At 42.8% G+C, this 22,036-nt stretch overlaps 1 protein-coding gene across 9 annotated transcripts in view; it reads left to right on the forward strand.

The window, feature by feature from the left end:
• The window catches only part of ZNF423 (zinc finger protein 423), a 232,567-nt gene extending 210,748 nt beyond the window's left edge, over nucleotides 1-21,819 (forward strand). For 8 of the 9 annotated variants that reach the window (XM_090149949.1, XM_090149950.1, XM_090149947.1 and 5 more), the window contains 2 exons: nucleotides 740-855; nucleotides 21,194-21,819. In XM_090149949.1, coding sequence (XP_090006075.1) covers nucleotides 740-855; nucleotides 21,194-21,223 — 146 coding nt within the window. In that variant the 3' untranslated portion in view covers nucleotides 21,224-21,819. The remainder of the gene's footprint in view (nucleotides 1-739; nucleotides 856-21,193) is intronic. The other variant, XM_090149948.1, reaches the window with a different exon arrangement.
• Nucleotides 21,820-22,036: the final 217 nt, after the last annotated feature.

Genomic DNA, 22,036 nt, shown 5'->3' on the forward strand with positions numbered 1-22,036 from the left:
CTGTTCCTGAAGCACACTGTAATGTGTTTGACTGCATCTCTTTAATTCTGCTGAAGAAGCTTTTTTCATTTACTGCTGAGAGGTCATATAAGATGAGACAAAAATTGAATGAGACATATTTTTAACCAGCTGAAGCTGGAGTTCAATATGTTTTTCATTTCACTTGTTAAAGACAGGGTAATTATCAATTCAAAATCCTAATGTAGATGTAGATATCTGTAACATTAAATCATAATCTTTTTTCTATATTGGAAGGACAACCCATTTAGAAGGTCTGAACACCGTGGCAGCCTGCCCTTTCAGGTTCACGTGTCTGCCAGAAATGCTGCTCTGGGCACTCATCCTCCAGACCAGCCATCAAGGCCGCTCCTGGCCCAGTTGTCCTGCATTAAAAATGCATCCAATGCACCTGCTGTGGGGCCAGGGCTCCCTGCAGGAGCGGTGACGTCCTCTGCTCGCTCTGATGACTGAGTTCTTCCAGTCACCCGTGGACAGCATTAGCTTTATGTGAAATATCAAAAGTCCATCCAGGATTTAGAGCCCGTCAGAAGTGAGCTGACTGCCAGCCTGGAGACTCTAAATTGACCACCGGTAAGGACGTTCTGCTGCACTGAGTGTATTGGCACTTCTCTGGTGGATATCCTTGGACTTTCTAGAGTCTTTGCAGTCATAAAAGTGTAGTTCAAGATGGGATATGTTATATGAAGCAATTTTAATTAATTGTACTGTGTTCTTTCAGTTTTTGTGCAGGCAAATAAACTGCAGCAGCACATCTTTGCAGTGCACGGACAGGAAGATAAAATTTATGACTGTTCCCAGTGCCCACAGAAGTTCTTCTTTCAAACAGAGCTTCAGGTATGTTTGCAAGAGGAGTAAAAGCAAAGCTTTGTTGGTTTTTTCTGTGTGTAGCCTTCACCCTTGTACAGCAACTGCAGAAAGTGCACATCCAATACGGTCTCTCCTCCTGGTCTTAAACTCTCTGTCTCCTGCCTCCTGGGATGCTATCAGGAACGAAGGGTCTTTGAGCATGGCTGAAATAAGTAAATAAGACAAGGCAGATATCATGATTCTTTATGAGTATTTCTCTTGACAGTGGAGTTGCTACATCCTGACATGTCTACGTCAAACACCTTGTAAATAATTTCTTTTTCTCTATTAATAATTTAGGAACTGATTAACATACAAAGACTAAGCAAATAGTACACTGCCCTTACTGCTAAATAGTACACTTCCCCACTGCTAAGTCAAAAGTAAAGGAATTTTCTCCACCCAGGTGTGAGAGCAAAGCATGGGTATGGCTGAACGTGACGCTTCATTAGCAGCTCCACCAAGGCAATAGCACATTAATAAGCAGCAGGTTCTGTCAAGCAGACACTGCATACTGGTTTCCCTGGGGGCTGCAGTCTCTTCAGTTTTACCTGCTCCTGAGGTGGAGCCTGTCCTATGTTCCTGGTTGCTTTCCGAGGAACCAGGCCCTGACCTGGAGGTGCTGCTGGAGTCCTGAACCTCGGGGTTGCCCTGGAGCTGCATTGCTGAGGTTGGGTTTTAAATTGTGTCAGTACCTTTGGTGCTGAGCCCTTAGAGTCTGGAAACTCTGTGGGGCATTAACTTTGTGCTGCTCCAAGTGCAGAACAAGCCCTGTGTGTGCGCTGTCCCACAGGGGAACACAGTGCTGTGCTGCAGGAGTGCTGCCCTGCCCTTCATCAGGTGCCTTTACCTAAGTTGTGCTGCCACGGTGTGCTGTCTGCTGGCAAACCTGGCCTTCTCCTAGAATGGTACTGTGTGCCTCATTTACATCTGTTAGCTTTGTAATACACAATTTACTTAAACTTTGGAGGGTTTTTATTTATGTTGCTGAATTCCCAAGCTGCTGCCTCTTGTGTCTTGCTGTCACGCTGTGGAAGGATGGTTGATCTTTTCACTTTGTTGATTTTATTTTTTTTTCTCCCAGGGGAATCTCTTCTCTCTCTTGTTCTAGCAACCTGATTTGCATAAGTGTACAAAAGTTTTAACTATACCTTGTTAATGTTTGAATAAAGTCAGCAGATTTGGGTTTGTGTGTTGTCACCAGGAGCATTTTGTGAAGGCGGCAGTGGTTTGCAACAGTGTTTTCATCTCGATTTGCCTTTTAAGTGGTATTTGGTCAAGATGCCAGCACAATTAAAATGGGTGTACTGGCTTCCTGTGCCACTGCATTAACCTTTACAATCAGACAGTCAAATAAACAGAACCTTGTTAAATTATAGTCTTAGCAGTGGCCCCCCCCCCCCCTTTTTTTTTTTTTTTTTTGCAATTAACAGTTTAATTACATAGTGTTTCAATTCTGAAGTGTTGTTCATTGCAAAATTGCTGCAAATAGCAGCTGTAATCAGATAAATTATAATTGTAATTTTCCAGTTTTCACGCAGGATTTGTGTGCATTTAACATTTCTGTACTTAAAATAATTACCCAAGTAGCTTTGAATGGTGTTGGCTGAATGAAAATTTAATTCTTAGCTGCACTGTTTCAGTCCTTATTTTAGTGGTGATTCAAAAAAGCGTTTACTTGATGCCAGGGGTTTTATTAATTCAAATACCTGAGTCAAGGAGGGCACAAAACGTGTACAATCAGTTAGAAACACTCAGAACTTCTGATCCTACCTGACTCGTATGATTATCTTTCCAGTTAACGATATGCAAGCTGCTTGTTCCAGATTCCTCAGCTGTTTGTTACATTTTTGCTGAATGATGAAGATTTTGTATTATTTTAGTGAACCAGTTGTTGAGCTGCAATTTCAATCTGCATAAACATTTGCTCTCTTAGCAGTGCACTTCTTGCAAGAGAAAATCGCCACCCACCAAATGGGCCTGCTTGATGAATTTGACTTTTCAGTTCTGATCCCACTGCTGTAAAATAACAGCTATTCTTTTAGGCCAAAATCAGAACCTATGCCTTGTTTGCTTTTTGTATTTTTAAGTGAGATTACTGAAAATACTTTTTCTAGAAAAATGAGTACTCTGATATTCAAGGAGAAATTGAATGTCATTCTTGCAAAAACAGGGAAAAGGAGGAGAGGGGGGAGAACGGCATGCAGTGCAGGAAGAGGTAACTTTTAGAGATGTCCTGGAGCAGTATGAATTAGCCCTGCTGACTTGTAAACGTTTGTCTAAATAGTTATCTTGAACACAGTGCATGCCAGGAGAGGCATATGTGTGCCATGTGATGAAAAGCTCCCCACTCCAAGTGTACATGTCAGTGCTTGGGGCAAATCCTGCTTCAGCAGCATAACACTCCTGCAACAATCAAACCCTCTTTTCATTTCTGAACTAGCAGTTGTATTTTAGCGTGTGTTTGTGCTTTGAAGTTTAAGCTATCTGATGGAGCTGTAAAACTAAGGCTTAAGAAAGCTTGGAGGAACAGAGCTCATTTTATAAGCTGTGGAAACTCTGGTGTGAACCTGGAGTGATGAGTCAGGGAGGTTATGCTAATACTGCCAGAGGAAAAGAAAACAGAACGGTTATTCAGCTGCTTGCGTTATCTCATTGGAAATGAGGAAACAAAACACGGTGTGGTTAAATACGGAGCACGGTGGAAATAGTCAGTGTGATAACTGAGGGTGCCCTCAGGGCAGGGGAGAAAGGGCTGGCAGCTCCTTGTTTTGCACATCCTGTTTGCAGAGATTGACATCTGTGAATATGATGAGAATGGCATGGAAAAAAAAATAAATTTATACCTAATTCATAATACATCAAGGCTATGGCATTTCTTGCATCCTGCTGAAAGCGCTTGCTGAAGTGTAGACGCAGGGAGGGCAGTCCTCACCAGTGGGGCTGGGGAGCCCTCTGAGCCTGGGCTGTAGTGCTGCTGTCCAGAGTGTCTGGAGCCACTGTGGCACATGGGGTGTGGAGGTGTGGGGGAGCATAGCTCTCTGACAGCTGAACTTTGAATCTTTACTGTTCAAAACATAATAGGGAGCCCTGCCTGCTCCCAAGACGGGTTAGAAATGGGATACCTGTTGGGTGCTGAGAGTTAGGGTTGCGGCGTTGCTCCCAGCTGGGGGATGTGCCTCCTCAGTTGCCTGCATTGAGAACTGCAATAAGCAAAATGTGGCTGAACAGTGATTTTTAGAGGAACCAGGAGGAGAATTTTCATACGTGCTCTTTTGCCACTGCATTTTCCAAGGAGCCATCACACAACCAATGGAGTATTTGTACTTAAAGGATTAATTCCTGCTGTTTGCTTGTGTTCTGTTAATCATACTGTTTCCTCCTAAATGATTACAATTGATGAAAACCAAGGCAAGGGATACAATAAACAAAGCGCACACTCCAGGTACTGGGGGAGCAGGTACTGCCAGGTACTGCCAGGTCCTTCCTACCACAGGTGTTCAGGTGTTTCATTGCCTATTATGGATAAAGGGCTTTCTTCTGCTCAGATTTGGAGATATGTCAAACTGTTAAATTAAGGGAGCTTCACTGGAGAAATTTGCTGTCATTTCAGGTGCCCAGGTCCTTTAAATGAACATGTAGCAAAAGGAGAGTGGCTACTATGGCTCATTGGTTAACACTGTGGTCTGTCTCCTTCCTCATTTTATTTTATGTGAAAAGCTGGCAATTTTCATATATCTATAAACAGGCATGAGCTGCTGCACAGAAGTTGAGCTCGTTATATTAATAATGATTTACCATGAATGTCCTCCAGGGGCTCGATTTGGTCCACATCAAAGTCCTTGGGATTCTTTCCACTGATTACAGCAGCTCAAGCCCTAAGCAGGTTTTCTTTTTAAAGTCTGCCTTTAACGTCAGCTCGGTGTCAGACACTTCTCATACTGAGCTGCCTGCTGCCCAGGGGAGCAAGGCACTGCTCTGAGCCACCTAGGGACAACAGGTCCTCATGGGAGGTGTGGAGGTGCTGTTCTGCAGCCCTGGGGCCTCCTTGCAAGCACTGCTTCGAGGCTGTGGGTAGCCAGCTGCTGCTGCCAGCGATCCCTGGGCCATGCAGTGAAGCAGGTGGGGAATGAGAGCCCTGGAGCTCCATTTGCCACCAGCAGTCAGAGCACAGGAGAGAGACTGAAGCGATCTTGGGTCTGCACCCCACTCTTCAGAACTGTTTGGTGTCACCAGCTGAATTGGATAGGAGTCAAATTGTTCTTATGAGACCCTGAAATATCTCAGTGCTTCTGGACGAGTGTTTATACAGTCAGAGAGGGAAATGCAAATCTGTGGCATTTTGATGCTGCTGCAGGAAAGATGTTTCCCTGGGGATGGAGGAGCGTGGCAGGGCGACAGGACCCGGAGAGCAGCGCTCCTCCTACTTATGTAACCCCTGCTTATTTCAGAGCTTAGCAGGACTGCAGTGTCAACACAGTAGCTGGAAACAAACCGCAAGCTCTTTCTAAGCTCTGTATGAAGCATCAACAAAATATGTGAGCAGTTAGTTTTCCACAAAGAAAACCTATTTTTTTCATTTTGGGCAGAATTTATATTTCTGCATTAATGTGTTAATTTCTTTTTTTTTTTACTGTTTGTTCTTCCCTTAAAATCCTGAAGATGACCCAGGCAGTTATGTGAGCAGATCTGGCTAGCGTTTCTAAAAAATGTTGCTGTGGTGCTTAGAGTATTGTTAAATTTTAATTATTAGTAGTTACAAAGCTAATAAATTACAAGAACACCAAAATCTATTCCAGCCATATTGCTGGGTTTCATTCAGACACAGTCAGATAATTATAACTAACAATAATTAAAAATTAAAAGTGCTGTAGGCACATACCCATCACATTGAGTCTGCCTGCCTGAACGTTCGTTATGGACTGCGAAACCAGCAGCGTTACCTCTGTTCTGGTGTCGCCGTGCAGAAGAGTTTTGCCCCCCTGGGTCTGTGGATCTCAGTAAGTTTGAATTCAGTGGGGGAGGTCTGCGTGGCTGTTTACAAACTTGGGGTTAGGAGATGACTCTCACAGTGCGCAGAGCTGTGGGGATGCTGCCGGGGCTCTGTCCTGGGCCTGACACTCAGGAGCGGAATGCTGTGTAGAAGTGAGGGAGGCATCCTGGCTCCTCTGTGTGACTCAGCAGTGCTCTGCTCCCTGCCCCCAGGCTGAGGAGGCCCTGGCACAGCCAGGTCGCTTCTGCTTTACGTGAGGGTGATGCAGAAATCCCCAACTGCCCTGTGCTTGGCATGGTTGCAAGGTACAGCATTCTTTTTGTTGTTTGGAAAGGAAATTCTGGTCAATGTATTGCTTCTTTTTTTTGTTATCTCTGACATCTCTCCAGAGAGATGGTAAAGGTCTTTCAAGTCTATGAAGACTCACTTGAGCTGAAGCTCAGAAATATGAGTAGCTGTCCCACAATAAAAAAGGCCTTCTTCATTTCTTGCGCCATTAATGCTGTTCAGTGGCTGGCCCTGGCTAACAAAGTGTGCCTAACTTGGCTTGAACTCGTGCTGAAAACCCGGCAGTGATGCAGAGTGGGGGAAGAAAAGGGAGCCAGGTGAAAGGCATCGTTTGAGTCATTAATGCACTTAAGCGCACCCAAGTGTCAACATGTGTGATCAAGTGTAAGGAGGCATGTCGTTCCAATGTGGCAGTGCTGGCACACAGAAGGGGCTTCCTACAGCAGAGATGGCACTTGGAGCCGGCGCTCAGGCTGCCCAGCTAAACCCGTTGTTGCCTGTCATCTATGCCCTAAGGCAAGGGTCCAACCAACTTTTGTGTAGGCACCATGCCATCCCAACAGATGGCCATGAGTGTAAGCCGCCAAGAGACAATGTATATGCATCAATTGTGTTTATTGAAAGCACAATTCCTGGCTGGAAATGTCCAAATGTCTCTTTATTCTGAGCTAAGATGCCTTTAGTTAATGGATATGGAAATGCAGCCTAGCTTTGAACTATTTTATATACGTTATATTGCAGTGTAGATACGCATGCATAAGACAAGCTGATTTTTGGGAGCCCACTAAAGGTCTGTTGTGGCACATGCAGTCCCTCCCAGGATGGAGTCCTAGTGCCAGGGTGCTTCTGTTCTCTTGCTGCTGGAGGCCAAATTCAGTGGGTGCTGAACATGGTTGTAAATCACTGCTGCACCACGTGGAGGTGTGCAAGGACTCAACCTTGTATGCTTGCAGGCTTTCCTTTGAACACATCTAACCTCTGCTTCCACTCTGTGGTGGAAGCCCTTTGTACTTTGTGTGTACTTTGTGAGACCAAAGCTAGCTGTGCTGTACACATCCAGGCTGAGGGTTGTTGGTTTGTTTTTCTTTACGTGTGGCAGAAAGAGAGAACAAACGCTGTGCGAAGGTTTTGCTTTTGTGTTTGACAACATGATTACCTACCAAAAGAAGTAATTGATGAAAGAATCCAAAGAGGGGTTTGTATGTGTACATTAAAGGATGTCTCCTTCCTGCACTTGTTAGCTTTATTCAGTTAAGACTTGTTAGTGTTCTTGAAAGCCAAGCTTTAAAGACCCCTCTAAACATACGGTTTGGTATTCGTAAAGACCCAGGCACACTGTGTAAATAAATACAGCAGGAATGTTTTACTTCCAGATACATTAATGCATTTCCCTGCTATTGCAAGCAGAGCACGTGGGCATGTTAAACATCCATCCTTGACCAAAAGGAGGAAGCACAGGAGAAGAAATGAGAAATAGATTTTCTTTCGGAAAGACCAGATTGCACTCTCTGGTCTGGCAATAACAATTACTAATGACATTTAGAGTGAAATTAAGGATGAGAAATGCAAGTTGGCATTTCAGCAGTGCCAGTCAGTAACATTGCATCAGAGCTCACAGGAGAGATGAGAAAAAGTTTAGGGATGGAAAATTAATTTTGTTATGTCAACAATTAACAAATACCTTTTCTTCATTCTTTAGCACACTATTGCAAATTACTGCTGTGATAGTATTTAGCAGCTCCTCAGGTGAATGAAATAGCACTCTAGAATCCTCATTTCTGGAGTCAAACACACAAGATGTGATTTGCTCCATTTTGTTGAATAATGGATGACAGAAGAAAGTTCAAACTGACCAGGGAGGGAGAAAATGAGCTCTTGGATTTGTGATTCTATATTTTGTGCAATTTCTCTCTGCAGATTTCTGTGGTTTTTTTATACAGCTGTGACTGAATTAAACTGACTTGTTCTTTTCTTCCCTATTTTACAAATTTGGAAAGTCTGAAGTTGAACAATATACTCAAATCTATGCAGGAAAATTGTGGAGGAGCTAGACTTGAGAGATCAGGAAACCTCAGACCTTTTACTTAGAAGTCCTTGATCTGTTCATAAGGCAAAATTCCTATCCCCATAGGAACGTGATACAAAGTCTCATTCCCTCTGCTCTGCCTGGAGCCAGGAGCAGAGGGGCTGCAATCTGTGGGTCTGTGAGCGTGCCCATCAGCACAGCTGGCTGTGCAGCGACAGCCACCCTGGGGACAGCAGATCCAGATACTATTGCTTCCCACCACCAGAGCCCCAGGCAGGGCATGGTCCTTATAATAGAAAGAATGTTTTTGTAGTATGTAGGCAAATTTAAAGAAAAAAAAAAGTGGGTTTTTGTTTCGTTTTCTGTTCTTTTAGGTTCTTTTTCTCTCTCCAAAAAGTCTTGTCACAACGTTTATTTGTAATTGCTGATGGGAGGAGTTCTTTAATACAGCCACTTTGGTTTTTTTTTGGTGTTGTTTTAGAGGCTATGGAGTATAGTTTGGGTTCTGGGCGTGGACTAGCTCTGTTTCCTCCAGTGAGTATCACTGTCATCCAACTTTAGCTTTCAAAAGAACAGGGATGCTGCTTTGGAAAGGGCAGAATCTAAGCACTATTTAAGGAGGAAAACAGTGGAGCTTGAGAAGTCTCTGTTTCAAAAAGCTCATCCAAGGTGGAGTACAATATGCTTTTAAAAGTTCTGTTTCTTCATTTGCTTGCTGCTGGAGCAAAACGGGGATGCTTGTCCAGACATAAGAGTATATGCCTGAGTGTTTTCACAAGGAATGTCTAGATCATTAAATATAATAGGTCTCAGCTGCAGTTTTGATCACTGAAGCATGCACACAATTCATCACAGCAAATTAGGTACGTCTTTGTAACTTATCTTTCTGCAATTTGCTGGCACCTTTAAAGAGCTGAAACTTATATTGTATGTACTGCAGAAGACATTTCAGATAAAATATTCTGTGTTTATTGTTGGAGAACAAGGATTCAGTAATAACAAAAACATGGAGCAGTCTGTTTCTGCTCCTGCATCTTGCAGAACCAGCAGTAGTACCAGCAGAGATCCCCAGCCGCATTCATTATTTATATATTTTAGTGAATTTCTTGTCTGCAGTAAAAGAGATGTAAGCTTCAACATCAGACTGTTTGTGCCAAATTCCATCCTACAGCCCATTCAAGAAACCTGAGGCAGCCATGGTTCTCAGTCATTACACACACCATTTATCTGATTGGAATTTTGTCTTCTCTGGCTTGAAATGTTGCTTGTTCTTTAAAAGCTTGGTTTGACCTTTGGAAAGAAAAGATATTTGATAGGCATTTTTAAATTTTTTTTGTAGTGAGAACCAAAACCAAAGCCTACTTAAGCAGAAATTGGCATTCAGAAGCAGCATAGTTACTGAAAAACATTTACTTTATTACTAGAAGAGGACAGACGCTAGTGGACTCGAAAATTACCTTTCAGTGGATTCATCAGTTTCAGTCGCTGGTTAGTCTGTGAGCAGATGGGTGTATTTGTAACAGTTAGCATGAATTTATACTCTGGGTTTTTGCAGTTTCCTTAAGATCACTGCTGTCTTACCTGCTGAGTGTTTGATCATGTATTTTGTTTATTTTATTTTCCTCAAAGAGGGTGTGGTTGTTCCTCTAATTGCAGATATTTCTTTCATCACAGAAAGGTACTTAGTTTTCAGAGAGGTGAATGATATGTAGCTACAGTATAAGCAAAATACTGTAAAAGAGTTCCCCAGTATGGCTTCTCTGGAAAAAAATGAACAGTCTAAACCCAGATAAACCATTTCCAATAACCAGATATTTTTAACTGTATGGAGGTGATCGTAGTCCGCCTGTATTTACATCTGGGGTCTGCCACAGTGGAACGGTCTCCTTTTTTCCTCAGAAATTTAGGGCTACTGGTAAACAGAGCAATGCATTAAACACTCCATCTCTGAAATAGAAAGAAATACTGTCCTAGCCTCTACTGTGTAGCATCTTTAGGTTTCAGGGATTTTGTTTAAATCTGAAATTTATGTCCAGGAGAAATAAATTATTAGATTGTAAAAGCAGCGGGGGAGGGAGTAAACATAGTCTCTTTTGTCCTTTATATCATTTCCCCAGGAAGATAATAAATGTATGGCAAGTGTACAGGCATTGTGTGTATATTGTATTTCAGATGTGAAGCCCAAATTTCAGACAGGAAATCCTGGATTGATGCTGTACCATGGTTTCCTACTCCTGCAGCGCTGGCGGAGCCCCCGCCACTTCTGCCATTCGAAGGCATCTGAAAAATAGTTTCATGAAGAAATTTAGAAGGCCTTGAGTGTACTTGTGCTATGCCAAATAAGAGATGTAGGGTTTAACCCTGGGGTTTGGCTCTTAGTCAGTGAAAGGCAACGGGAGCAGTGGTTTTCCCTCTAGCAGCTGGGTGCAGCTGAGGACCCGGTCCTGCCCTTTGGGTGGCCTTCCTGGGGCCATTTTAAATAGCATGAGAGAGCTGCTGGCTGCTTCCTTGATGGCATACCTGCTGTCCCTGCTCTGTGAGGTTGGACGTAGAGCTTGAGCAGTGAGTGGTCAGGAAACAGTGGGGCCTGGTAAGAACAAAAGAAGGAACTGTGATCTGGCAAGTTGGTAGCTTGCCTGCCTGCAGCTGGGCTCGTGCACCGGGCTGTCAGTGCCTGCACCTCGTGCTTTTGGCAGGAAGGCTGTTGTATTTGCAGTCCAGCCTGCTCTCAGGGAGCTGAGTTATGTATAGAGACATACAGCAGTTCTGCAATAGTCTTGTTGCTTGCCCTTCCTGAAGTTGTTTTCAGAGAAGTATATTCAGACATAGTCATATTTGCATAGTTAATGCTCAGTTTTAGCACCAGATTTTCAGATTGGTTTCATATCACACCTTGACCAGAGGAGAAAGGAGGAAATGTAAGATCATTTAGAAAGCATTTTTTTCCAGATTGTGCCTGTTCTGTGTTAAACCAAAGTGGCACAGCAGTGTTTTATGTGCAGGCTGACTGCACGTGTGCCATGACCCAACACATGTAGCAAGTGCTCCTGGGCTGATTACTGAGCTTCATCCTTTTTTCACATTTCATATTGATAGAATAATATGAAAAGCAGTAAACTGCCTATCCAGAGTGAGGTGATGGGGCTTTGCTGGAAAAACCTAGATGATTCAGATAACCCTACACATGCTGATGGGTTCAGCATAAAGATACATTGTGCTGTCATGTAGGATCACCCTGGGTTCAGCAAGGCTTCGCCACCCCACTTCTGTATGTGCTAGCCCATATTTGGCAGCAGCAGTCCTGAGCTTATTCACTTGCAGTGCTTGAGCTGATTCTCTGCAGAGCATCTCGTGTGTCCTCTGCTGTGTCCTGGGCAGGTGGCACGTAGACCCGCAGGTCAGCGCTGCAGAGCCTGCATGGCTCTGGCTCTGCAGCACATGGGGACAGCAGCTCACTGCCTGCAGAGCCAATCCCAAGGTGAGTTCCTGCCTAACCACCAAACCCCCTTTGTTTCTGTGGCAGCTCAATCTGAACACGTGGCCACGGGCACTGAGGCTGGACCACATATAGTGTTATCTGTCATCACTGCAGCGCATGGCTGTGTCTCCAAGAGGAGTTGTAAAACATTTGCTCTTGAAAATTTCGTCCTCCTTTGGGGCTCACACGTGCTTTTAGTCTTTGCATGAAATCATACTTGCTTAAAATGTAGCATCTTGCTGTTTAGAAGTCAAATTTGCTGAGTATCAGTGACACTTGTAATGCAATAGCACTTCCTGGAAAATCCCATTTTGTAACAGCTACAGTTATTTTGTGCACACAGCACAGCAACACTGCCTCACTGCTTTGTCTTGTGATCTCTTTGAGGAGACAGCTCATGTTGGTAATATTTTGGCCCCACTGTTCCTTATGGGAACCAGTCATCCTTGGTCCTTCATACTAACAGTTCCTCTGGGGTTAATTCCTTCAGGCAGTAGGCTGATGACAGCTCTGTCTGCAGATTCCTGCTCTGCCAGTGGCGTCTGTGCTAATGGGAAGGCATGTAAAGTGCTTCTATGAACTATGGCCTTGCTATTTTATAGCAGAGACTTGTACTGGAGGATTTTTTGCCCCTTTTGAAATTGGAAATCAGCAATAACAGCCACTGTGTCCAGGACAACAGGTCACTGGCCACTTGTTTTGTCAGACTGAGCAGTGTGTGGGCACCATGTGATGGGGCTATTTGTCTGCCTTTTAAGAAAAATGCATCCATAATGCTAAGCGATACAATTTGTCACATCTGTATTTAATTAGAGAGGGTTTTTCTTTAGTTGCTGCTTTTTAGAGGAATCACAATAAAAGAGCTGTGTTACCTGTAACCTAAATGCTGATAAATGCAGCTCATTTGGAGCCAGTCTTTCTGCACCTGTTTATTTGGTCCAAAGAACTGCATTCAGCTGCAGCTCCATAGCTATCAGTGGAGGAGATTGCCTAAGTGAAGGCTGCAAGATATGTCCCTGTTAATATTTGCATTAAAATTCACAATCAAGGCTGAAGCTCTTTTATACCCAGTCCTTGCCGCCAAGAATACCTTACTGCTGCAGGAAAAAAAGCTACAAGAAATCAGCTGCTGTTCAGTGACCCTTGCCATGCCAAGGAACAGCAGGGCAAGAGGAGGAGCCAGTTTTAGGTTCAACTTTGAATGCCATGGCTTTTGTTGGTTTGTATTCCCACAGAAACAGTCCTTCAGTGAAGCTTTTGTCAGTGCATTTTGACTGGTGAGTGCTAAAGGGGCTATGTAAATTGTTTTCCTTCAGTTTAAAGTAGTTTTTAAGAAAAAATGTGAGAGGATGCTCACCTGGTCCTGTAATAGGCAGCTAATCACAAAATTATTCAGTGTTTGTAGAAGAGCTACAAAGTGTCCCACAGTGATGATGCCAGCCCTCAGATAAGTGAACATTTTTGGGCTTCTGTGGTGTGTTTTACCTTAGATCAGGAGGGGTTAATGGGATGTGCTTCAGATAGGCTTAAAGAAATCAACAAATCATGATTTTGAGAAGAATAGCTAAGAAGATTCCTAGAAAGTGGTTCTGCCCATGCAAATGATTTTGTAATGCAGTGCTTCCCTGTTTAAGACTCAAAAGGATAAAGTCATGTCAGCACTGGGATGTGTGTTTGCTTTTCTTAGCACAACGGTGGAAGTTTCTTCAGACTCAGGCAGTGCACGAGGTGCCACTGCCTGGTGGGTGCCAGCCATGGGCTGGGAGCAGCTCCCACGGAACAGAGCTTCCATTGCCCAAGCTGAGGCACCAGGGGCATCGCCGGGCAGCGTGCGGATGTCCTGCAAGCAGCCCTTCTGTCAGGGTCAGCAGAAATGGGGATTTACCAGGGACAAATGCTGAGATTGTGGAAGGAGCATAGGAATCCTAAAAGGACTGTTTTCACAGACTTCTGACAACAGTAATTAAATCTGCCCCCCCACTTTACATTAAGAAGTACACGGTTCTTCCCTCCACTTATTTTGATCCTGTGTGTAGCATACTGCAGGCTTCAAGCCACACGGATCTGATCATTTGCATTTCTGAGTAAAATTCTCAGGAGCGTGTGGTCTCCTGGGACAGGTATTATTAGCTCCCTTGTTTCATTGGGTGCCTCGGTGAATCAGAGTGTGTTTACAGTGAGTTTCTCTAACAGAAGTCTCTGCGTATTTCTTAATAATATATCCTCCTGTGGTTTTTATTTCCAAAGTGCCGTGGTAAGGAAATTTTCCCAAAGGCTTCAGTTTGCTTTTGTGCTCCAGCATTTTATCCTGTGTTTTTGAAAGAAGCGTATGGACTTTCTGGTGAGATATTTAATCGAATATGAGATGCTGTGCCAGGCTTAAACTAGTATTTGTGGTCCACTTGTAATAGGATCACCTTGTTTTATTCTGAGTTTTTAGAGAATACAAAGAGATGTCAGGTCAGGAAGACTGACGGTACAGAATTATTAGTCTCATGTGGAAAGGGGAAACATGTTGTCAGAGTCCAATTAGGACTATGCAACCTGAATTAGAAGAGAAATTAAATTCATAAATCATCCAAAAAATCCTTAGCTAGTGCAAGAAAAGCCTGGCACTGGGGAAAATAACTGTAAGAAAGGTATTTGTATTAAAAGGTAATGTTTCAAACCCAGAGTAGCATGGAAATGCATATCCAAATTCAAGAAAATGTTAGAATTAACAAAAGCAATGTCAGTGTGGAGACGGAATGGCAAATTGTTCAGACTGTCCAGCACGGCAGCAGAGCACAGACCCATGTATGCAGAACAAAGACAGGCGAGGGTTGGGGGGTGGTGCTCAAGTGTGTGTGTGTGTGATTTGTAAAGAACAATGCTCGGGCAGTAGCATTTCAATATAGGGAAATGAAGCAGTAGGAAAAGAGTTATAAAAAAAAGCCGACAGTGTTTAGTTGGTCGTGTGTGGATCGGCTTTTTTCCATGTAAATATTCTGTGAGTTCTGATCCTATTGACTTCAGACAAAGCTCTGTGTGGCCGAGGTGTGCTTGGCAAAGTGTGTGCGACATCGGTGACTGGGGTGCACATCTCCTTGTCTGAAATAGCCAGCCTAGCTTTCAGAGGCACTAAACCTGAATTTTCTTACACACTTGAAGTGATTTTTTTTGTTTGTTTAATGCACTGTAAAGGGCAGCTTCCTAACTGCATTTGTTGATGCGCCAGCTAAAAGCGTGCTAATGCTGGGACTGACTAGCGTATGGCAAGTTATCAGATGCTGAGAGATGTGAAGGAGGCAGAACACAGGCAGACTTCTCCTTTTACAAAGGATGTGCCACCTTCTGTTTGTCACTACCTCAATTTCAAGGGATTCTTCAGATAAAGAAGGGACATGTGAACCTGTCTTGCCTGACAATTTTTTTTATTGAGTACCATGATAACTTGGAGTTGAGTTGTTACAAGCATTTTATGTGGTGGGTGAAGTATCAGGGGAAAGGAAAGAAGTGATGCTGTATTTCCTGGAAAGTAAGATCTAAACATATAAATGTCACCGGGTAAGAGTTACCTGAAACAAATGGAAGGGGAATTAACACTTGGTTTTATGGGAAACATTGGTTACCCTATCAGTTCTAATGAAGTGTATTAACTAAATCGTGTTCTGAGTATTCATTCAGCCCTGTTTATGGCACACTCTTGAGTACATTTACTGTTTGTCAGAAGTGCAAACTAGTGAACATATGAGGCTTTAAGACAGGCCATCTGTTAGTCTTAGACCCTTGGATAATTGTCAAACAGTTCTAAAAATAAGCACATATGAACTGCAAGGGAGTGCAAAGGTGATTTTTCTTTAGTCTGATGGCAGAGTAATGACCAAAAATTGAAAATAAAAATAAATCATTTTTTTCCTGTAAATCAAGCTTGCTCTCCTTCTCTCTCCTTTCTCTCCTTTTTGTATTCCTCTCCTTCTTCGTGCTATTTTTTATTTTTTTTCTACTTAGCTTTTTTCCTCTTGCTCTTCTGGGTCATGGCATCCCCTGAATTCCTCTCCAGTTTAGGATTAGAGCGGCACCAATTTAAGGCTCACCGCTTTCCATAGGGAGCATAATCTTCATTGGCTACAGCAAGGCTTGTCCTGTGTCCTCTGCCTAAAGTAATCTCTTTATAAAGTCAAGACATAAAGATTTTGTTGTTTATAGATTGCTCTTAGAGTGAGTACATCTGTGAAGAATAATGGCTGAGAGCTTTTTGGACCATTTTGAATTCAAATGATGCAAGACAACTTTTAAAAAAAGAATGTTGCAGATGGTATTTTGTAAATATTTAGGCACTCTAACTTCTGTTTGTAGCTCTTGGGAGGTTTTTTCTTTTTTACATTTGTGTTCAAATGTGAGACTTGAACTTTGTCCCCAAGCCAGTGTCTGAGTTTGGGGTTTAGTTTTTGTCTTGAAGATGTTTCTGTTGATGTTCTACGGAGGGATCACTTCTCTTGAATGCCCCAGCCCTGCTGGGCAGATGGACTGCTGAGGCTTTTGTCCCTAGCTGGAGGACTCCTCACCTTGTAGAAAATGCAGTGAATAGGAATGGCCAACCACTGTGAGACCAAACAGCTGTGTTCACATAGCGCTGTTGGAGTTGATACTTCCAGTCCAGGTGATTTGCAGTGCCAGAGCAACTTGGACAAGCATGGGGCAGCCATGGACATAGTATCTCCCTTATGGAGCAGCTGCTCCCCGGTACCCAACACACTCATGGGCATGGGTCACACTGTGTGCTGATCACCAATTCAGTTTCACATTGGCTGTTTGTCACATAGATGTTCTGTCTCCATAATTCCTGTTGAAATGATTTGGAGAATGGTTTCTGTTCATTTTAATGTTATTTGGAATGAGAGAGAGTAGTTTTACAACGTTATATCACAGCCTCGGTCTTTATGTAAAACTGTAGAGGTTTATGAATTTCATTTGAGGATATGGGCATCACCAGCCCTGTTGTGCCATTTCTTAATTCCTGTATAACGTGGTCTTTTAGGTATATATGCACACATGCATAGATGGTACAATTCTGAAATGGCTGGTGTGAAATACCTAAATATGTAACACGTACACAGTGGCACTATAGACTGGATGTATTATGGCCTCAAACCATTATTACCTCCCCCTCCCCTCTTACAGTTGCATTTTATTTTTTTCACCTGCTCCTATGAAGTACACCTGTGAATTGTTGGCAGGGAATTTTGCTGCAGTGTGGGAGACTCCCAGCTTGACTGCATGGCTTGGAACTTGGCTCTGTCATGTGCTGCTTTTCTCTCTGTGTGTTTTCTCTCAATCTTTATGTAGCTTGTAAGAGTTCCTTTAACTGCTGTAAGTGATCATCTTTCAAGACCAATGCTTTTCTTCTTGACATAGCGCTCTGAAAATGGAGAATGTCATGCTAGTGTTTTCATAATAATGCACATAGAAAAAGAACTATTCATTGTAGATGTCCTGCACAAATGGCTTGATCCATATCCAAAGGGCAGGCAGGGGGTGTCCCCAGGGAAGATGTGGAGTGCAATCAGTGCGTACAGGGACAGTAACCAACCACTCTTTGAAATCTTTTTATTTCCTGCAAAACCTGTCGCCCAGTTCCTTGGTCACAGATACTTCCGCAAATGGTTCATTTGGGGATTGTGCAGCAAGTAGAAAATTCCACTTAAACACTGAGACAGCCCTGGGGCTCAGGGTGGTTGCATTTTTCCACCTGATCTGGCTATCAGAATTGCTATCCATTTTGTGTGATTATTAAGAAAAGAAAAAAAAAAAAAATTTTCCAACCTTGCCCTATAAATAAGCTGTGACTTACTTGATCTTGACAGGTGACTTAGTGCTGCTATAGAATTTTCCAGCTGCAGTAATGTCTCAGTATGATGTATTCTGTGGGGTATCAGCTGCGAGCCATGCGTAAACCTGGGGACCTAACAGGAGCTGAAAAGAGCCATTTTTAATGCTCAGCTTCCAAATTATGTCCTGCCTCCTGCCAGCCCCAAATGTGTACTCATGTGGATGTGCAAATACATGCGTAAGCATGCCTGGAGAGCCCTCTTTTTTGTGGCTGCTGTATTTTCCTTTGGAAATCACCATTAAGATATATATTTATTTATCTTAAATATAAACTCTGGAATTGACAAGTCATATGAGAGCTCTTCCCGCTCGCCTGCCTGCCCTCCTGTTGAGAAGGGGTGGGAAGTTTGCTGATGAGTCAACGGAAGGCTACGTGGGTGGAAGCATTCCCGTGGCATTGCACATTTCAAGATGCTTGGTCCCTCCTGGACTTCCAGGTTTCATCCTGGCATAGCTCTCAGTAGCAGAGGGGTAAGCTATTTCTGCTAAGGCCTGTCACGTTCTGACTGCCAGAATTAAATTTTTATAATTGGTCTGAAATCAAGGTCAGCAGGGGCAATTTGTTAGTGGGCTTGCATAGAGATGCCCGATGTTAAAGTTGTTTTGTAAGCATGCCATGCATGGGTTAAACATGCAAAGAACACGTGGGAAAAGAGACATAAGCGTTGAATTTGGACCCTTTCTGACATCTGCAAAATGTGGTTCCAGGAAGCTCCATGCACACAGGGCAGAGTGAGTAAAGCAAGAAGATGTGATGTGATGACAACTTGCAGTAGGAAACACAGAGGTTGGCTTTTTTGGGAGGCATGTTTGTGTGGTCTGAAACACATTTCCAATTGTGAAAAACCTGTGCTGGCTGCAGAGGATATGGGCAGGCTTTAGGAAATCTTCTGAAATCACCAGTGGTGTGAAGCAGTTGTCCATGCAGGGACGTGGTCGTTGGGTGCTCATAAGCCCTAGGGTGGGCAAGACTGGTGGGTTTGTGTGGGCATGGGTTGTGTGGGATCTGCTCACAGACAGACAAGGAGGATTCCCCATGCTCAGACTCTTTTATTCCTAGATGTCACAGGTACATTTGTGAAAATGTTGTAAGATGTGGCTCTATTTATTAACTGCTTGGTCCTGGGACTAGTCGGCATATTGATTGCCAATAATGCTTGCAAAGGGAATAAATGGTCCATTCCCAAGATAGTAAAACAGTCTGCATATGGAATGTGTGCTTTTTTTCGTTCTACACTGATGGCTCTGTAGCATGCTTAGTTTCTTCAGCTCCTTTCTGACTCAGCTCTGAATAGCTGCAGGATTTGAGTATAATCTGTTGTTAGTTTGTGTAAATTCTGTTCAGAAAAACAGTGTATTGGTTGCATTAGGAATGTTCAGAACGTATTATTAACCTATGTTTGAGGAGGGAGGGCTCACAATGAAAGCTTCATTATCAGATTAAGAGCCACATACCATTCCTTTATTGACCTGCCTGGTATAATCAATGCAGCAGCCACACAAGTTTGAAATCATGTGCCCTGACTGTAGACTGTGCGTCATGCATCTAGTGCTGATCGTGCATTATCTTTTAAATGACACTGCCTAAATAAGTATGGATTTGTCTACTGTGCATAGCCTTCTTTCGATTGGAAAACGGTAAACGTTTCACTCTTTTTTATTGATATTCAGGAGGAACTGAAAATAGAACTGTAATGAAGTGCACTAGAAATGCCCATTGTTAAAATGCTTGGCCTGAGCACAGCGCACCTTGTGTAATTTTTAATATTTGTAGATGTTTCTCTGGTTATGTTTAGTGGACCAGCTTCTTGTTGGTGCTGTGGTGATGCCTGCAGGGTTCCATTCATCCCCACCTATAACTTGTTACTTGATCTCAGATCAGCATTATCACTGTAAGGGTTGTTCCTCTTTAAAGCTAGGAAAATCTGTGTGTACAACAGAGCAAAAAGCCATTGGATATTATGCTTGGTAATGACAAATTGTCTAGAAGCAAAGCCATTTCAGCTATCACCTCGGTTGATGATATTCAGATATAATGCTTTATCCCTTGATAGGCTTTCCAAGTCTTTGGACAGTACTTCTGTTTTTTGATCCTGAAATATTAGCATCACTATCTGGGACTGTGTTCACAGGGTTGATGTTATGCTAAACAAGGTGCAGTTATTTTACTCTTTTCATCATTTGATTGCCATTTAATTTCACAAGGGATCCTTCTGAGTGTGCTCCAGCGATAATTCTTCTGCCTTCTCTCTAACCTTTTGTGGCGTTAAAGCCTGACCGCTATTGTGCACTTTCCTCTCAGCCCATCTGTACAATATCGCAGGTAACTTTTGTCATGATGTATAAAGTCAGCAGCACTTCTGACACCTGGTGGTCAGCTTTTGGGAGTGCACAGTCCAGAAATCCTGACTGCAAACGGGGTCACTGCTGCCTGCACGCCCAAGCATCACAGGCTGCCCTCTAGCTCCTTCCACAGATGCTTTTCATTAGGGAGATGTCATTTCTGGATAAAGTGGAGGATCGTTTTTCTTTCCTGATTGAGATGTAACTGTGGATAATTTAGAAGAGCCAGATGATTTATTAAAAGTTAAAGTATCTTACTTTATTTTAAAGCACTGTTGTTGTAAATAAATAATTGGATTCAAAATTCATTTCATGTTTAAAAACATATTATTCAAGCTGATGGACTTTCCCAGCTCTGTTATTAGGCAGATGGAAACCAGTGAAGTTGCATAAGTTTGAAATAATGCACATGAATTTTTATATTTGTGAATGCTTGGGGACCCAACAAAAGCTCACCATGAAGCTCCTCTCCAGTTGCTCCAACAGTTGAATAATCATACAAATGAAGCTGTGCTTATGTGAAGGACTGGGGTTTTGGTCAGCATGCAAATTGTAGGTGAGTCAGTACCGCTCTGAGAATGTGCTTCCAAGATTGGCTTTGCTATTTATTGGCTCCAGCACAAAGTGGCAAGACAGGTCAGCATTCTCTGATGAGATATTCTGTGGTGACACAAGGCTTTTAGAGATCCACCCAAAAAGGAATAAAAAAAGACTTTGCTGAAAGAAATGTGTAGGGCAAGGTCTGTTCTTAAAGCGATTTACCTTCTGGGTTACATATCCAGTCTTCTTTCTACTGGGGATTAATATCCCTGTTGCCTGAATTGGTGGTTCAGCTGTTCTTGCTGAAGTATTTCTTGGACTGAGGAGTATGTGTCACAATCTGGTGTCTCTCTCTGCCAGCACTTGCACCCGTTACTAGTGATAATAAAAGAGTAAAATATGGCTCGGGCTCCCACAGTGATTCACTTTTTTTTTAATGGTTACTCTTAAGGGAATCCCTAAAGGCATATTTTGCCCATGAAGTGTTACCACTTTCTTTATATGTATTGAAGGAGGGAAAAAAGAGAAAGAAGCCCTCATGGCTGTATTTGGCTTGTAGAATTTTTTGTCTAAGTCCATGCCAGTATTAACAGATCTATCAGAACAAAGCAAATGTGTCATATTGGCAGCTGTTACAGTAAAGAAAAAGTACTCGTAAGTATTTTGTTTTGTAATAATTGAGAAGCTTTTATGTTGAGCTCTGCATAAATGGTACTGAGTAGGAGGGTATGGGCATGCTTTCTATTATTCTGCCCCTCATGCATGTCTCCTTTTTTCGTCTTTCCAGAACCACACATTGAGCCAGCACGCACAGTGAGCCACTGGCACTACAGGACACCTCTCTGCAGAAGACTTGACGGTGGCACAGTGGGGAGGACCATTTGAACATTACATCCAATCAAAGTGTCATTTGCAACCCAGATGTAAAACTCTAATGATTTGGCCATGAGGCGCTGCTATTATAAGCAGCTGGAAATGAATATTAATGGAAGAGATTAAAAGTATTCCATGCTCAGTATTTTTTATTGTCCTGCTTCAGCTAGTGTACTTTAGAGCTTCTGCTTCTGACTGAATTTATAGTGTTAGCTAAATCTGCTTTGATGCTGTTGCCCTTTGTTGCTTCTTGTATTATATTGATAGTTAAAAATTAGATGTGTTTTTTTTTAAGCTGCTTTTTAATTGCAATTTTAGGTAACTGTGCATTGTGATGTGATTGCTTGGCTATTGTCTGAATATTTCTTTTTCTTTTTTTAATTAAAGACTAATGCTTTGATTGGATTTGCCAGTTCACCGGACAGTGATTAAAACTATGTAATGAATATAATCGGTTTCAGTGCAACTGGATGGTCTGCTTTATAAATGTGACTTATCTGATTGCAATAACTAGTACAGTTCAATAAAGGGAATACATGAGCTTAGTGTTGGAGTTGGTCTGTCTGTCAGTCTGTGCCACGTGTCACCACTGCTGGCTCACGTGTAAATTATACAAACCAGTGGCTCACCCAGCAACAGAGTTCTGCACCCCATGAGGAAGGAAGACTGGAAGAAAAGCAGAAGCCCTGCCCTTGTGCCTGGTGGTGTGTTCTCTCCAGATGCGCGTCCCAGACTGAGGTAAGCACATCTCTTACAG

Source organism: Phasianus colchicus, chromosome 13 (assembly GCF_987193195.1).
Source record: "Phasianus colchicus chromosome 13, bPhaCol1.hap1.1, whole genome shotgun sequence".
Taxonomy (NCBI): domain Eukaryota; kingdom Metazoa; phylum Chordata; class Aves; order Galliformes; family Phasianidae; genus Phasianus; species Phasianus colchicus.